A 17,683-nucleotide genomic window follows, 5' to 3' on the forward strand; every position below is an offset into this window, starting at 1 on the left:
CGAGTACTCCGGTACTTCCGTGGTTATTGACTCTAGAACTTCCTAGTTCTAAAGGGGTTTGCTCCAAGTCCTCTTCCAAGTGTCCTTAATCTGTAATTTTCCATTCGCGACTTTCCCCATAGAAGTTAATGGCGATTCACACCTGTGTTTAGATACTACACGCATCCCCCGTGGGTCCCCTGTGTCACTACCTTGGGTGGTTCCTGGTGGCCCCAGCGGTTCTGAAGGCTCTAGGCCTTGTATCTATGTCAGTCGTGGTTCTTATACCACTTTCTTAATATATGGTTTGGTACCCCCCCAGGGCTCAACGTATATTGTGCTAGTTTACTGTATGTACTTTTGCCTATAGTCTCATAAAGAGACTAGAGGGATGTGTTTAGAATAAATACATATATTTTATATATATACCTGGTGTGGTTCTCCTTTCAATTGGTCATTCATGAGATTATAGACTAGTAAAACAAGCTGCTTTACATTTCTTCAAGAATTAGCCTGAAGGCTGCTCTCCACAGCTACCACTAAGATAGCTTTCTATATAGGTTATCTTAAAACCTACCATCAATAAGGGTCGTTTGGACTGGTGCAAGGTGGCCACTAGAATATTGGACAGCATATGCCAGGCCAAATTCTCACATATACCTTCCCAGAATGGACCTCTCAGTGCTAAGTGGAAAATGCAGACCATATTTCAGACCGTGATCAGGAACAGTTTTTAGTTGCTTTCAAAAGCTCAATCATCCTCTCTCTGAGGATCATAATGGGTAAAGAGTTCCACTGCTTGGAAGCAAGGCAGGCAAATGATCGTCCACGGTATCTCGACTTATGGATCTTGGGAACTGTGAGTTGACAAGAGGTACTAGATCGTAAGATCCTCTTAGGGTAAAAGGTCATATAAAGTGTTGTAAAAATCTGGGGCACTCTATTGTACGCAACACTGTGGACCAAACAGAGGGTCGTAAACTGTATCCTTTGTTTGACAGGAAGCCAGTGCAAAGAGGCCAATGCAGCGGTCACTGAAATATGTTTAGGGATCTTTAATAAAGTGTGCACAACTACATTTTGTACCACTTGAAGTCTTCTCACTACAAATTGAGTGCTTCCAAGATAAAGAGAGTTGCCATTGTCTAAATAAGGTCTGAAAAATATGGTGGCCATTTATTTATCTAGGGTTCCGGTGGATATGATTGAGGAGGAACTGGAAGAAGGAGTGGATGTGATCAGATATAATGAAGAACAAGCTTTTGATAAGGAGGAGTGGGACACGGCTATGTTGCATGATGAAGTATCCTTCCTCATTCATGAGGGGCATTTGGGCAGAAATATGATTAAGAGGCGTGTCCGCCAGTCATTTTGGAGGTCGGGTATGGACAATGACATTGAGGTGGTTTTTAAGGAGTGTAATGTGTGCGCTAGAAGTGATAAAACGAAGAAGTAAGGCAGCCTCCACTTGTATGTGTGGAGTTTCCCAAGCGTCCATGGAAACGGGTGGCGATCGATTTTCCTGGTCCCATTTCAAACTTGGTTTGCGTAGTAAGTTTTTGATGGTTCTTGTGGACTACCACTCCAAGTGGCTTGTTGTTGAAACTACTGATTGCATTGAAACTGAAGAAGTGATCGGATTCATGGAGAGAGTGTTCATGAATGAAGGAATTCCTAAGACACTTGTGTCAGACAATGGAGTTCAACTAGTGTCCAAAAGAATGCAAGAGTTTCTCTGTAAATTGGGAGTTAAACAAGAAAGGTTTGCCATATTCAGGCCTCAAGCTACTGGTTTGGTTAAAAGAATTAACCACCTGATAATGGAAAACATCCAGCTTTCAATTTCTAATGGCTTGTCGTGGTCTGAGGAACTAATTGGTGGGGTCATATAGAGTGACGCCACATTCAGTGATGCCCCGAGGAAGTTGCTGGCCGGTTTACCCAAGACAAAACACGTGTTGGCTACTGGCTACATCTTGGTTCACCATCCATATCAATCTGTTATTATGAACCTATGCGTACATCCATGGTTATGAACAGGATGAAAGAAATAAAATAAAGAAGAATAATTGAGAATATTTTGGACTGCTACCTTATTGGACTGATGTTTTATTGATTTTGATTGCTTGTCTGTCTTTTGCTCTGGAACAATATCTGTTTGTTTTGTCTATCTTCTGTTTACTTGCAGTAACAGAGGATTATTTATTGGGACGCAGGTGGTTGTCTTCTTTCTGCTCCCTGGAGCACCCTCCAAAGACATTGTTGTATAGCCTGGTTGAAATATTGGTTTTGCGCAAGGTTTAACCTAGTCACGCTTCAAAGTGGAGAGAGATAGATAGATATCTATCTATCTATCTATCTATCTATCTATCTATCTATCTATCTATATATATATATATATATATATATATATATATATATATATATATATATATATATTCACTGAAAAAACCATAGGTTATAGACCATATATAGTTAGGAATTAGCATTTACAAAACCTTGAAAATTCACTGAAAAAACCATAGGTTATACACCATATATAGTTAGGAATTAGCATTTAAAAAACCTTATTTTACTCACACAAAACCATTCCGTATATAAAATTCCATATATAGTTAGTTGCACTAACTATATATCGCGCACCCGCAATCCACTGCTGATCATGTCACATATTACATCATTCATGACATGGTCAGTGACATCACTGATGACATCACTGATGACATCTCAAATGACATCACTGATGAGATCACTGATGACATCTCATTTGACATCAATGACCACATCACTGATGATATCATTCATGTGACAATACAATGCATCTCCTCACGTTTTAATATAACCTCTGTTTCACCCAGTGTTAAATACAGAGTATAATTTTTGAAACCATTGACACACCAATACTAGTTACTACATACGTACTCACTGATTCCTACGTCTACACACACATTCACTCATTCACCCATACAATCATTCATACATACAATCACTCATCTTTACAACACTATCATATGCACTCATACACCTATACAGACACTTACACTCTGCCACTCATCCATGGAGTTACTCACACACCTAGTCAGTCCTGTAAAGAATCAATCACACTTCCATTTTCTTGTCTATACAGTTAAACATAGAGCACCTTACATTTTCAAACATATACTAACACATACTTACTTTCTTATACAATCATTGATACAAGTACACATTGATCTGCACAGAGTCACACACCTCCCAGCCAGCCACACACACACTCAGTCTCCTATACAAATACTTGGACAATCAATCAATAACCCATATAGTTAATCATATAGCTACTGATCAACACATGCAGCAGTTTACAGAACAACAGACATAATGATGCACAAATTAAGACAGTTTAGTCACTAACCCATGCACTCAGTGAGACACATTTAATCACTCACTCATACATTCAGTCATGCACCTACTAAATCCTTCGTCCAGACACTTATACATCTACTCATTCTTCAATATGTAAAACATATTTAAACTTTACAGAAACACACAGTCACTGGATGATGTCATCAGTGATCTCATCAGTGATGTCATTTGAGATGTCATCAGTGATGTCATCAGTGATGTCACTGACCATGTCATGAATGATGTAATATGTGACATGATCAGCAGTGGATTGCGGGTGCGCGATATATAGTTAGTGCAACTAACTATATATGGAATTTCAATGGTTTTGTGTGAGTAAAATAAGGTTTTTTAAATGCTAATTCCTAACTATATATGGTGTATAACCTATGGTTTTTTCAGTAAATTTTCAAGGTTTTGTAAATGCTAATTCCTAACTATATATGGTCTATAACCTATGGTTTTTTCAGTGAATTTCAATGGTTTTTTAATAGCAAATATCATAAGCTGTCGAATGTCAAGTACGTGGTAAGTAAAAACATTTTCGTGTTTATGCACACTGATCTGCTTTGAATGCTGCCCCCCACCCCTCATTTCTATTAGGAGTACTCTCTCTTTGCAGATAGTGAAGGGTAGTTAACGCAGCCCTTTGCCCCCTTTGTAATCCGTCGTGCCTGCTTCTCTCTCCATTTGATTGATTGTTCTCTTTGGTTCATTCTCTATTTACAAACAAGCACAGAGTCGCTATACTCTGTTTAGTCTTTGCAGATAGCGAAAAATCGTGTAAAAAAACAAAAGGAATCGAGCAAAATCAGTAGGCCACTAATGGGATCTCTTTTTGACCTCGCTAAAATAGAAACATTAGGAACAACCTGTTGAAAATAGCAATGCGTATGTACATAAGCGGCGTTCATTTGTGTTCACAGTACCCCTTGTTGATTGTTTCAATCGAGCATTGAATTGTTCGAAGTTAATTCTCTTAAGGATCTTCTCTACCTGCAAACGAGGAAGAATAGGAATATTCTCTCTCCCTTTGCAGATAGTGAAGGGTAGGTAACGCAAGCCTTTAACACGTCGTACCTATTTCATTCCTCATTGATTGATTGATTGTCCGAACATTGACTGTTTGGGAATTAGTTCTTTTTGGAGGTATTCCCTGTTTGCAAATAAACGTAGGAAAATCTTTGCAAGTAGTGAAAGGGTACGTAATGCGGACCTTTCTCCCCCGTTGTAATCTGTCATGCCTATCTACTCCCCACTGATTGATGCACCTTTTTCACCCGGACCATTTACTAGAGATACGTCATCTGGCCCGACCAGAGAGCACCCCTAGTGAAAAGGACATATGCAATAATAACGAAGTGATCACTGTATCCTGTTAACAGAAACTTTACCATGAAACAACCTGGAAAGAAAAAAATAGGAAAACGAAAATCAGTAGGCCACTGATGAACATGAACTTTTATTAAACAACGAACAAAGAAACGATAACATAACGTAATGATAAAACCTATTAATGTCCTAGAAACAAGAAAACGTTAAAATATGCCAGTGGTGAGAGACCAGAAACACAGTAAGAGAAACCAAATCACCCCTCGCTGTCCCACCGCCTGCCACGCCAAAAAAATCGATAGACTAGGGAAAATGCAAGTCAGTAGAACATCCGCCCCCACTCTGGAAACTTCCAAGGTGGGGCAGGGTTCCGGCTACGCCCAGCCGGGAGCAGCCCATATAAGGCAGGTCCTGCTGCCACGCCTCGGCCAGGAGATCCTAACGTAGGGTGTAGCCGGAGGAGAGGCCGAGGCCAGCGGGACCCGGCCAGGGGATTGCCTTTACAACGCTGAACAGTTGCAGGGGGGGGGGAATGTCTCCTCGACCCTCCCCTCTCTCTCCCAGTCCGGCCGCGGTGGCCCTTGAGAGTTGCAGGTAGTCCCGCCACATGCTCTTCCGGTCCGGCCACCAACGGTCGGGGGGCCGAGGCCGACGGGATCCGGCTGCAGCCGATAAACCAAGAAACCCGTTCATGGGGCCAGAGCCAGGGGCGTCCGGCCGACATCCACCGGAAGCCCGGCCCGAAGACGGACGGGACACTTCTTTCTTTTATAATGGCTGCGACAACACTGGGGGGGAATGTCTTGCACATGCCTCCGACCCCCCCCCCCCCTCGTCCTCATCGCCTGGTCCGGCCATAACAAATCTCAAGCGAGACGCCGTGGGGTGCACTGGGAGGGAGAGACGGTGCGAACAGGCCTCTCCCGCCTCCCCAGGTGGAGGCTTCCCAGCTGCACCCTCAGCGCTCCAGGCGCCCGGAAAAGGGTTCTTCCACTGTGGCCATGCTGCAACGTCTCGCCCGGCAGGGTGGAGCCCGTCCGCTCATGTGACCCCGCGATCGCCGGTAGCTGCCGAACTCTCAAAATGGCGGTCGACCTGGCAAGAGCGGGCCCAGCATAAAGAAATGGCCCGGTCACTGGTTGACTCCACCACCGTAGTCCTCCACGACCTTGAAGATTCTAGAGGAGCCGCGGGAGTCTCCGACCCCCGATGGGGAATGACTGCCATGATCGCCCGTGGAGTGACGAAACTGTATCCGCGGGACGTCGGCGCTCCCATGCTGGCGCCAGCCTCACTTTGAATTACTAGAATCCTGCAGACCTCACTTCCGGTGAAAGCACAGTGTGACCTGGTAGGAAAAATTATTGCACCCCCTCCCCTTTTTGACTGATAGTTCAAACCACCGATCCTTTCCTTTGCCCTTTTAACGGAACTTTGGACTGCCTCCCCCTCTTTTACATTTTCTAGAGAAAACAAAACATTAACCACTACATTAGCATAGCAGTTGACACCAGAACTGTTTTCAAATTGAAAACCAACAACATCTTCAACAGAATCCTTTTTGTTTCTGCTGTGACCCTGCTACAGCACAGGCATTGTCCCCAGCAGTAATTCTGCAATGCCGGTAAGAATAGCTGTGGTGCCTACTGGACTCACTCACCCCCGCGGCGCCCCACGCCGTTTTTTGCTGGGCGGCAACTTACTAGACATCACTTTCGTGCCATCTAGATTTCAGCGCGTTCTGCTGCCTTGGAACTATTCGCACAACAGACCGCTACTGACAAGAATATTTCATTATTGGTGCTGTCAATTTCAATAAATCTATTGGATAATTCAAAAGAAATTGCCACGGTCTCTTCGTTGTTTAAATGTTTTTACTGTTTTTGTTTTCTTGTATATATTTATATGTTATTAAAGTTTTATATTCCTACTACTTTGTTGGAGTGCTATATATTTTTAATGTGACACATAATTGTAAAAACTTTGATGTACAAAGAGTCATTCCTGGAATCTTCCGCTTCAGGCTCGGTCCCCTCCCCAATCACAATACAGGATGGTTTTCAGATAGTAGGAACACGTGTGGTGTGACGGATCTCATCGGGTGTGGGCCTTGATCTACTATAACTCCTTTGAAGAGGGGTGATTCTTTACAGCTGGGGCCATAAACTACATCTGCAGGGCTAGCTGATAGCCTGGACAATCGGACACAGAGAAAGAGGAGTGTCAGAGGGTGCGGTAGTGAATAGGGCGAAAGGGAGGTGTCGGGCGGGCACAGAGTGTGATTCTCAGGGAAGAGCAGCGCAGATGGGGGGAGGTTTATTGCCCATGCATAAGACAGAGAGCGGTGGTGACCAGTGCCTAGGGAAGATGCTTGCGTGGGTGAGGAGCCATGCTACGAATCGACAGCGTGCAGAGAGTGGGTCTGGTCAAGACATCTAAAATGGCTGCCGTGCACGACAAAAGTGTGGCATTTCAAAAAAGGCAAGATGGCGCAGACAATGTTTTTCAACACTTCCTCATTTCCTTCGAATCGAACGTTAACAGACGTTGGGGCATATTACCAAAGTTAAGCGATATTTATCGCTAACGATGCTTACCAACCAATTTTTTACCACTAAGCATCGTCAGAAATTATCGAAGATAAACCTTGCTATTATCAAGGTTTATCGCAAATGCGATAATAAACGGCCGCAATGCATGAATATCGCTAAAAACTCAGCGATATTCATGCATTACCGAGCTAATGCTCTTAGCCATGTTATCCACCTCCCATTGGATAACATGGCTAAGAACTGTTCAGGGCAGGTGTTACTTTTTGGAGATATTCGCGCTTAGCGCGAATATCTCCAAAAGTTGGTAATAGGAGATAGATATCTTGCATGTTGTAATGCAAGTTATTGTGGTATATGGAACTCATACCATAATCTCTCAGGAAAGCAGAAACTGATCCTTTTGGGACCGCCTAAAAAGGCCTAGGGGGTGAGGAGTACTCTACTTTGCCCCCTTTTCACGTTCCGAACTATTTTATTTTACTCTCTTCTGTAATTACACAAAATAGCAGCGATAAGATGCATCGGAGACACACAGTGAGAGAAAGGAGGCCGGAGATGAAGAAGAGATGTCAAATACACATTGGAGATAATATAGTGGCAGAAGGGAAGTAAATATGAGTAAACTTACCATGTAACATAAAAATGTTGCACTCTATACTATAAGTCTCATTTTATACTACAATCACTTCGCTACAACCTCATAAATTAAAAATAAAAATGAATAATGTCTCAAACAATTTTTGATTTCTAAATATAAATTTATTCTTCAGAATTTTCTAAATTTGAAAGAACTAGTAACATGTCCTCATCAGCAATGTCCTCATTAAAAGTCTCCAATGATGATTCTTGTAACTCTATGGTCTCCAAACACTCGATAAATTCGCCATCAAGAGATTGATCAAAAAATCATTCAAGTCATCTCCTCCTTGTGACAATATTTCATTATTGGTGCTGTCAATTTCAATCAATGTAGTGGAATCATTCAAGTCATCTCCTCGTGACAATATTTCATTATTGGTGCTCTCAATTTCAATCAATGTAATGGAATCATTCAAGTCATCTCCTCCTTGTGACAATATTTCATTATTGGTGCTGTCCATTTCAATCAATCTAATGGAATCATACAAGTCATCTCCTCCTTGTGACAATATTTCATTATTGGTGCTCTCAATTTCAATCAATGTAGTGGAATCATTCAAGTCATCTCCTTGTGACAATATTTCATTCTTGGTGCTGTCCATTTCAATCAATCTAATGGAATCATACAAGTCATGTCCTCCTTGTGACAATATTTCATTATTGGTGCTCTCAATTTCAATCAATGTAGTGGACAATTCAAAAGAAATTGCCACAGTCTCTTCATTGTGAGCCATTTTATTTTGAAATTGCTTGCTGTAAATTGCAGAAAAAAATAATCACTTTCATTTATCGTTTTTAGTAATACATAATATAAAACTAACTTTATCAAGTATTTAGTATAACAGAAGGACTGCAAATAAATAACAGAAAACATTTTTCAAATTATCTTCAAGTGTACAACATAGTTCCCCTTACAAATTAACAACTCACCTTTTTAAAAGTAGCAGAAGTGTTAGTACTGTGTAAATCAAACACCAGAAATTCACCACCAAAAATTCCTCACAAATGTACCTCAGACAGTAGTATCACAAAATGGCTGTGGTTTCCTCTCATTTGACATATATACATAACCAATTAACTTTCATCACACACAAATACAAAACCAAAGTAACATTTTAATTGGTTCTAAATTTCAACACTTTCAAATGTGTTTTCCCCATGCAATTTTCCATAGGACATTTACATACGTCTACAGCCTGAATGGCTGAACGGAATTACACCAAACTTGACAAAATGGTACATCAAACCTAAGAGGTCAGGAAGGATCTACTATGCCCCCTTATGGTCATTTCCCCCTTCGCTTTGGCCTCCTCTTGTCTCTCAATCCTACCGAGAGACAAGATGGCGGCCGCTACGGACTGTTTGGAATGTTGACAGACGCCGGAGAACCAATCAGCTTCGCAAAGCTCCGTAACGCGAAAAGTACGCGAAGCGGAGCGCTGTTACAGATATATATCTTTTTTTGAACGTTAATTTCTCAAAATCCACTGGAGCACATATATTGAGACCTAGCAAAGGCACATCGGGCTACCAGTCCCTAATATTTTGCCAAGTTTCGTGCAAATCCATTCAGCCGTTCGATTATTATTATTTTGTTTTTTTTTTGCCCCGCGGAGCCCTTTTAAAACCTCCACATCAAACGTAGGGGGTCAGCGAGGATCTACTATTCCCCCTTATGGTCATTTGCCCCTTCGCTTTGGCCTCCTCTTGTCTCTCGATCCTACCGAGAGACAAGATGGCGGCCGCTACGGACTGTTTGGAATGTTGACAGACGCCGGAGAACCAATCAGCTTCGCTTCACAAAGCTCCGTTGCGCGAAAAGTACGCGTCCTGGAGCGCTGCCCGGTCCGCCGTTACAGATATATATCTTTTTTTAAACGTTAATTTCTCAAAATCCACTGGAGCACATATATTGAGACCTACAAAAGGCACATCGGGCTACCAGTCCCTACAATTTTGCCAAGTTTCGTGCAAATCCATTCAGCCGTTCGGGCTAAAAGTGAGGCCAACCGCCCTAAGGGAAACTCAATGTTAAAAACACGTTTTGGGACCCCCCTTTTTTCTCGGCCCCCCCTTGACGAACCCCCCCCAAATTTTCAGGGGCTGCTCAGAAACAAAATGTTCCATTTTCCTGAAAATTTCAGCCAATTCCGTCCACAAACGCCAAAGTTATTAGACATAGAATTTTCAAAAATCCCATAGAGAAAAAATCCTAACTATATATACCTACTGGCGACCGCCAGTAGGTAATATATATATATATATATATATATATATATATATATATATATATATATTCCATTTGCTTCGCTCGACGCTGCTGCATCACAGTCACTCAGCTTGGACTGTTTTCAGAACGAACAAATCAGACCCGTATTCTTGTGCCAAACAGTGTTTTATTCCATTAATTACAGAATAACACCCAGCAAGTCCGCATATATATATATATATATATTCACTTAAAAAAACATAGGTTTCAGGCCTTATATAGTTAGGATTTAGCATTTAAAAAACCATTGAACTTGCTCCTATATGTACTAACTATATTTCGCGCACCCGCAAATCCACTGCTGATGATGTCACATATTACATCATTCATGACATGGTCAGTGACATCACTGATCACATCACTGATGATATCATTCATGTGATAATACAATGCACCTCCACACACTCTAATATAACCTTTGATACACCCAGCGTTAAATACATACTACCATTCTTGAAACCATTGACACACCAATACCAGTTACTACATACGCACTCACTGATTCCTAGGTCTACACACACATTCACTCATTCACCCATAGAATCACTCATACATACAGTCACTCATTAATACAACACTTTCATATGCACTCATACACCTATACAGACACTCACACACTGCCACTCATCCATGGAGCTACTCACACACCTAGTCAGTCATGCAAAGAATCAATCACACTTCCATTTCCTCAACTATACAGTTATACACACAACACCTACAGCCATCTGGTTTCTCAGGAGAAGTGAGGCACAAGAGAGCACAAAACAAGAGTGGAAAACGCGGGGTACGCGTACCCCGCTTTTTTTTTTTTTACCTTGGGGGCCCTTTTGGGACCCTCTGAGAAGGGCTAGAGGGTTAGGGGGGTCTCTACCCTGCCCCCTTTTCGTGTTTTCCACTCTTGTTTTGGGCTCTCTTGTGCCTCAGTTTCTCCTGAAAAACAAGATGGTGGTCAACACTTCCTGGTTTGGACAGTTTAGAATGTTGACAGTCGACTGCCAGCCAATCAGAAACTCGCTCGCGCACGTAAGGGTACGCGCGCGTACGGTACGCGTACCGGTGAGCGTACGGTGAGCGCATATAGATATATAATTTGCTCAAATTCAATTTTCTCAACAACTACTGGAGGGATTTTCACCAAATATAGAAAAGGCACAACTGCATACCTGTCCCTACCATTTTGCCAAGTTTGGTGTGTAATTCCGTTCAGCCGTTCGGGCTGTAGCCGTGTCTAAAGGTCCCATAGAAAATGCCATTTTAAAAATTTCAAATTCAATTTTCTCAAAAACTACTGGAGGGATTTACATCAAACATACAAAAGGCACTGCTGCATACCAGTCCCTACCATTTTGCCAAAATTGGTGTGATTCCGTTCAGCCGTTCGAGCTGTAGCCTATGGAAATTAACATGGGGAAAACACGTTTTGGGACCCCCCTTTTTTCTCGGCCCCCGCTTGACGAATCCCCCCGAAACTTTCAGGGAAGGAGCGGAGCGAGGCAAATTACAAACAGATCCCTCAATCGGCGCCAAAGTTATTCCCAATAGAATGTTCGGAATTTCCTATGGTAACTAGGTCCTAACTGTATATACCTACTGGCGACCGCCAGTAGATAATATATATATATATATACACAAAAATGTAAGTATGATTTATCTCAATATTTCGCTAGTGAAGCACATACAAATACAATTGTTAATATATTTACATATTGTGGCAGATAAACAGAGACCCATAAGCATCTCAGTAAATAAGTTATATGACAACTATGCAGTGACCTATAAACACGTTAAACATAAAAGAATGTATAAATGTATATAGTAACCATAATATTCCTTTTCACGTCTTCCAACAAAGCACCGAGACACCGTGACAGCGGTGCATCACAAGGTAGGAAGTTTCCCTGTTACCATGTATCCACTTTCACACAGCGCAACGTATGTTACGCCAATGCACTCCAATCCGAGCAAGTTAATACACCAATCCAGTTATAGTCCAAGGAATATTTATTCAATTCATTTCAGCATGAAAAATCAGGCAATAGAGCCGTAGTCATAATATATACATTTGTAAAGCAGACCTACAGTGTGTGATAGTCTCTTACCACAGCACCAAGCATGGAGTTTTATGGTGCAGGTGGTGAAAGAGTAAATTTGTCTAAATCTCTTCTGTTTGGGAGACCAGCACATAAAAATGAGCCAAACTACACAAGAATGGGACAGAGGCATTCATGAGACTCGAGAACAGGATTCTTGCATGCATTTTACCCTCTGATTAGAGGACTAAAAACTACTCAAGGGAAAAAATGCAGTTTGGTAATGTTCCGTCTGTAAAATGGACAGGTTCTTCGCAGGGCAAGTTCTAGGATCATCACTTGGGCCATGAATGTGAAAGCATCATACTTTGATGCATTATGGATCCAAAATAGACACTGTTCCTGATGCAGGTTCTAAGTAATCTCAGCTAAACTCTCTAGTTTCGGATTACTGGAATGAAAGGAAAAGATGTGAAGAGGTCTTTAGGTATCAATAACTTAAGAAAATAGTAAACAGAGCCACCAAACTTGCATTAGCTTTCCATCTTGAGTGAGCCATATGATAATTATGAAACTCTTGCCCTTGATGGTCATATTACAGCAACAGGTCCTACCTTCTCGGTGGGACTAATCAGGTAAATGGCTTCCAAGCTGGGGATCGGCTCTCTGCGCTTGTTGATGTCTTCCACAACTAAGAACAAACAAAATAAAGATCAGCATGACAGCATGACAGTTGAGTCAGTTAACAGATGAATTTTTCAGTGGCAGAGGCAGGTGGGGCAGCATCAGAGTGGAGGTGTGCGGTCAAATGATGGGGCAGTTGCAGAAAGGAGTCAGCAAAGGAGAACCAGTCAAAAAAGAAGAGTAGTTTATTGGAATAGGCGGTGCAATCATGAGAAAAGGAGGACCAGCAAAGACCATCTTTATAAATTCTGGATCATACTAAAATGAAACTATCTTTGGCAAAGCCAATAGGTCTCCCCTTTGCGAGAGGTATTGGCTTTGGCAATGTGTTTTAGCAATGTTGTAAGCCAGTGTGGCTGCTGTTTAGAATGGCTAACCGTGGGTGGGGTGGGGTATATTGTGTGGAGTGGAAGGGGGTACATTGGGGTAAAATGGAGTGGGGTGGATTGTGGTAGATTGGAGTGGTGTAGATAGGGGTAGAGTGGAGTGTGACATATTGGGGTAGACAGGGTGGAGTGGATTATAGAAGGGTAAAATGGAATGGAGTGGAGTTAGCTTGGGGTAGTTTAGAGTGGGGTAGATTGGAGTGGAGTAGGTGAGTGGGGTAGATTGGACTGAAGTAGGGGAGTTGGGTAGATTGGAGTGGGGTAGATTGAGGTGGTGTGGGGTAGATTAGGGTGAGGTGGTGTGGGATAGATTAGGGTGAGGTGGTGTGGGATAGATTAGGGTGAGGTGGTGTGGGATAGATTAGGGTTAGGTGGTGTGGGATAGATTAGGGTTAGGTGATGTGGGATAGATTAGGGTTAGGTGGTGTGGGATAGATTAGGGTTAGGTGGTGTGGGATAGATTAGGGTTAGGTGGTGTGGGATAGATTAGGGTTAGGTGGTGCAGGGTAGATTGGAGTGTAGTATTTTGGGGCAGAAGGGAGTAGGGTAGATTGAATTGGAGTAGATTGGGGTGGTGTGGGCAGATTAGAGGGATAGATTTGAGTGGGGTAGATTGGAGTAGTGGGGTAGAGTGGAGTGGATTGGAGTGGGTAGACTGAACTGAGGGTAGATAGGGTGGAGTAGGTAGATTGAAGGGGAGTGGAATATATGGAGGTAGATTGGGGCAGTTTGGAGTGGGGTAGACTGGGGTGGAGTGGGGTAGTTTAGGGTGAGGTGAGGTGGGGTAGATTGGTCTGTATGTTGGGGTATATTGGAGTGGGGTACGTTGAATTGGAGTAGATTGGAGCAAAGTGGGTAGATTAGAGGGATAGATTGGAGTGGGGTAGATTGGATATCAGTGGGGGTAGAGTGGAGTAGACTGGAGTGGGGGTAAACTGGGGTTGGGTAGATTGAATTGGGTAGATTTGAGGGAAGTGGGGTAGACTGGAGTGGGAAATACTGAGGTAGATTGGAATGGGGTAGAATGGGGTGGGGTAGCGTGGGGTACAGTGGGGTGGGGTGGAATGGGGTAGATTGGAGTGGGATAGATTGGGTGGATTATGGTAGGGTAGACTGAAGTAAAGTGGTAAAGAGATGAGTGAGTTAGAGTAGAATGGGGTGGAGTAGACTGGAGTGGGGTAGAATGGGTTAGGTTGGAATGGAGCAGACTGAAGCAGTGTCAATTAGAGGGAGGCGGATTGGATGGAGCAGATTGGAATAGGGTAGTTTAGGGTGGAGTGGGTTACACTGAACAAGAATGGGGTAGATTCGAGTGGCCTGTGGTAGAGTGGAATGAGGTAGACTTGGTAGAATAGTGCTGAATGAGGGAGGGAGATTGGGGTAGATTTGAGTGGAGTAAATTGTAGTTGAGTGCAATGGAGTGTAGTGGGGTGCAGTTGAGTTGGGATAGATTGGAGTGGAGTCGAGATAGAAATGGCGTGAGAATGACTGGAAGCGTGAATTGGGGTAGATTAAGATGGCGGGGAGTGCGGTGGATTAGACTGGAGTGGAGTAGAGTAAACTGGACTGAGGTAGATGGGAGTGGAGTAGACTGGAGTGAAGTGGGTTGGATTGCGGAAATTTGTAGCGGGTTGGTTTGGGCAGACTGGGTTAGATTGGAGCAGAGTGGGCTAGATTGGAGGGAAGTGGGCTAGATTGTAGTTGAGTGGGGCAGACTGGGGTAAAGCGGGGTAGAGTACAGTAAATTAGGTAGATTGGAGTGGGGTAGGGTAGATTTGAGTGGAGTGAGGTAGATGGGATTGAAGTGGAGTGGGGTAGATTTGGGTACAGTGGAGTGGGGCAGTGTGTGGTAGATTGGAGTGGAGTAGAGTTGGATAGATGGTAGTGGAGTGGGATGGGGGTAGATTGTGCTAGTCTGAAGTGGGGTAAAGTGAATTGTGGTAGATGAGAATGGAGTGGAGTTGGATAGATTGCAATGGAGTTTGGAGTGGGGTAAACTGCAATGGAGTTTTGTAAATTGGACTGGGGTGGAGTAGATTGGGGAGAAGTGGGTTGTATTGGGGTACACTGGAGTGGGTTGGACTGGATAGATTGGAGTGGACTGGAATAGAGGGGGGTAGACTGGAGTAGCGTGGAGCAGAGTAGGGTATATTGGAGTGGGGAATAGAGTAGGGTAGATTTGAATAGTTTTGAAAGGAGTGGGGTACACCGGAGTGGGGTAGATTGAAAAGGGATGATTGGAGTTGGTAGTTTGGAGTGGGGGAGATTTGAGTTTAGTGGCGTAGATTTGAGTGAAGCAGTGGCGGCTCCTACGCTAACCCGGAAGAGCGTTGCCCCACTGCTTCAGCTGCAAGCTGAATACAAAAAAAAACCTATAATAACGTTTGTTATTATCATTTTGTGTTAAGTTTGCAGCTGAAACAAGGCGGGCGGGGCCGGGCTACCATCTTCACAGGGGAAGGAGTGGTGGCAGCACCTAAAGTGCACATGACGCTTTTGCCGGCCAAAGTGTTATGCGCACTTTGCCTGTTCTCCACGCAGGCTGTATTTGCCAGTCCCTGTTTGAGCACCAAACCACAGCGCTCAGACCACGCACAACGCTGCTAAGGCAGTGTTGTGATTGGTCAGGGGATTCTGGGAGGCTTTGTGCTTTCTACCAAGAGGAGGACGGATAAAGAAGGGGCGGCGGCTGGCGGTAAAGAGGTTATTGCTTTAAAAAAATTATTCCCGCCCTTTTCCCCGTTCCCTCTGCCCCACCCCTGGTCGGTAGCAGCCGCTACTGGAGTGGAGTAGAGTGGGGAGGATAGACTGAGGAAGAGTGGGTTAGAATAGAGTAGGGTAGATTTGGGTAGAGAGGAGTGGGGAAGATTTGGGTAGAGTGGAGTGGGACAGAGTTGAGTTTGGTAGATTGGAGTGGGATAGATTGTGCTAGATGAGTGGGGTAGATTGGAGTGGAGTAGATTAGAGTGGAGAGTAGTTGGATGGATTTGAATGGAGTTTGGACTGGGATAAATTGGATTTGGTAGATCGGATTGGAATAGATGGGAGAGGAGTGGAGTGGGTTGGATTGGGGTGCATAGGAGTCAGGTGGCTTAGGTAGATTTGAGCAGAGTGCAGTAGATTGGGGTGGAGTGGGGTAGATTTGGGTGGAGTGTGGTATATTGGAGGGAGTGGGGTAGACTGGGTTAGATTTAGTGGAGTGGGGTAGACTGGATCGTAGTGGAGTGGATTGAGGTAGAGTGAGGTAGAGTGGAGTGGGGTTGAGTGGTTGGGGCAGATTGAAGTAGGGTACATTAAAGCTGGGTAGATTAAAGTGGGGTGGAGAGGGGTGGGTAAATTTGGGAAAGTTCCAACCGGAGTGGAGTAGACTGTAGCGGGGTGGGGTAGACTGGGATAAATTGGAGTAAGGTAAGTGGTGTGGAAAGGAGAAGTGTGGAGTGGAGTAAGTGGTGTAGATTGGAGTGGCGTGGAGTCGATGGGCGTGTCGTTTCAGTGTCATGGAGTATGTCGTAGAGTGGAGCAGAAGGGCATGGAGTGTAGTGGCGTAGACTGGAGTATGCATGGTGTAGGTGCGCACTGCCATTGCAGACAATACATTTTCAATTGGAATGACCATTATGTTTGTACCGAAATACGGTTTTACTGCACACAATGTGTTCAAATGTCATCATCTAGTGTATTGTTGTGTTTTGATCATATTTAAACGTTTGTCTCCACCACACTTCAGAATTACAAAAATATTTGCTTCATTTGTACTAATTCTGATATATTCTGAAACATCAGCAAAGTTAATTTTTAGGTCTCACCTAGGCAGCACATGCGCTGCCTCTTTGAGACATACTACATCTACTATGTGGGCTTACAGGCACCCCATCGTTTTTGATAATTTGTCCATGAGTCCTTTTAAAAAGCTTGCGTGTATTTGGCTAATCTGTGTTGTATGTCCCTCCTTCGGTGTCTTGCTCACGCCCACAGAACTGTGACCTAGTACTTGCATTTGGTCAACTTCTATTTGTGTAGTTGCACTTATTTTTTTATTGACCTCAGACTGACCCACAGTTTGGAAAGGCATATCCATGCTAACCGCCTGCAGCTACTTCTACTCCCTCAACCCCAGCCGGAAGAAAATGGCACCCGAGGGCTGTGTGGTTACTACAACTTGTGAATCTACTAATCTACAGACACAAGTTATTGTTGGGACTACCTCTCCCTGCCAGACTCACTCTCACAAGAGACACGAAACTGACACTTGTGAGAGAGGCCACGAACTGAATGAGCACATTACCATCAGACTGAAAAAGGGGTGAAATGCGCTGGTGGGCAGTGTGAGGAGGCTTGCACTGTCATGGAAGAAGCAGAACAACAGGAAGCACACAATCTAGGCATCTGTCCCGGGGAGAGGTAAATGGATTAGGCAAAGCCACAAAGGCA

At 43.6% G+C, this 17,683-nt stretch overlaps 1 protein-coding gene across 1 annotated transcript in view; it reads right to left on the minus strand.

The window, feature by feature from the left end:
* Positions 1-17,683, minus strand: part of STXBP2 (syntaxin binding protein 2) — a 326,348-nt gene that overhangs the window by 224,462 nt on the left and 84,203 nt on the right. Inside the window, exon 4 of the mRNA XM_078682512.1 lies at positions 12,797-12,873. Within this exon, the coding sequence (XP_078538638.1) occupies positions 12,797-12,873 (77 nt within the window). The remainder of the gene's footprint in view (positions 1-12,796; positions 12,874-17,683) is intronic.

This window comes from Lissotriton helveticus, chromosome 1_1 (assembly GCF_964261635.1).
Source record: "Lissotriton helveticus chromosome 1_1, aLisHel1.1, whole genome shotgun sequence".
In the NCBI taxonomy this organism is placed as follows: domain Eukaryota; kingdom Metazoa; phylum Chordata; class Amphibia; order Caudata; family Salamandridae; genus Lissotriton; species Lissotriton helveticus.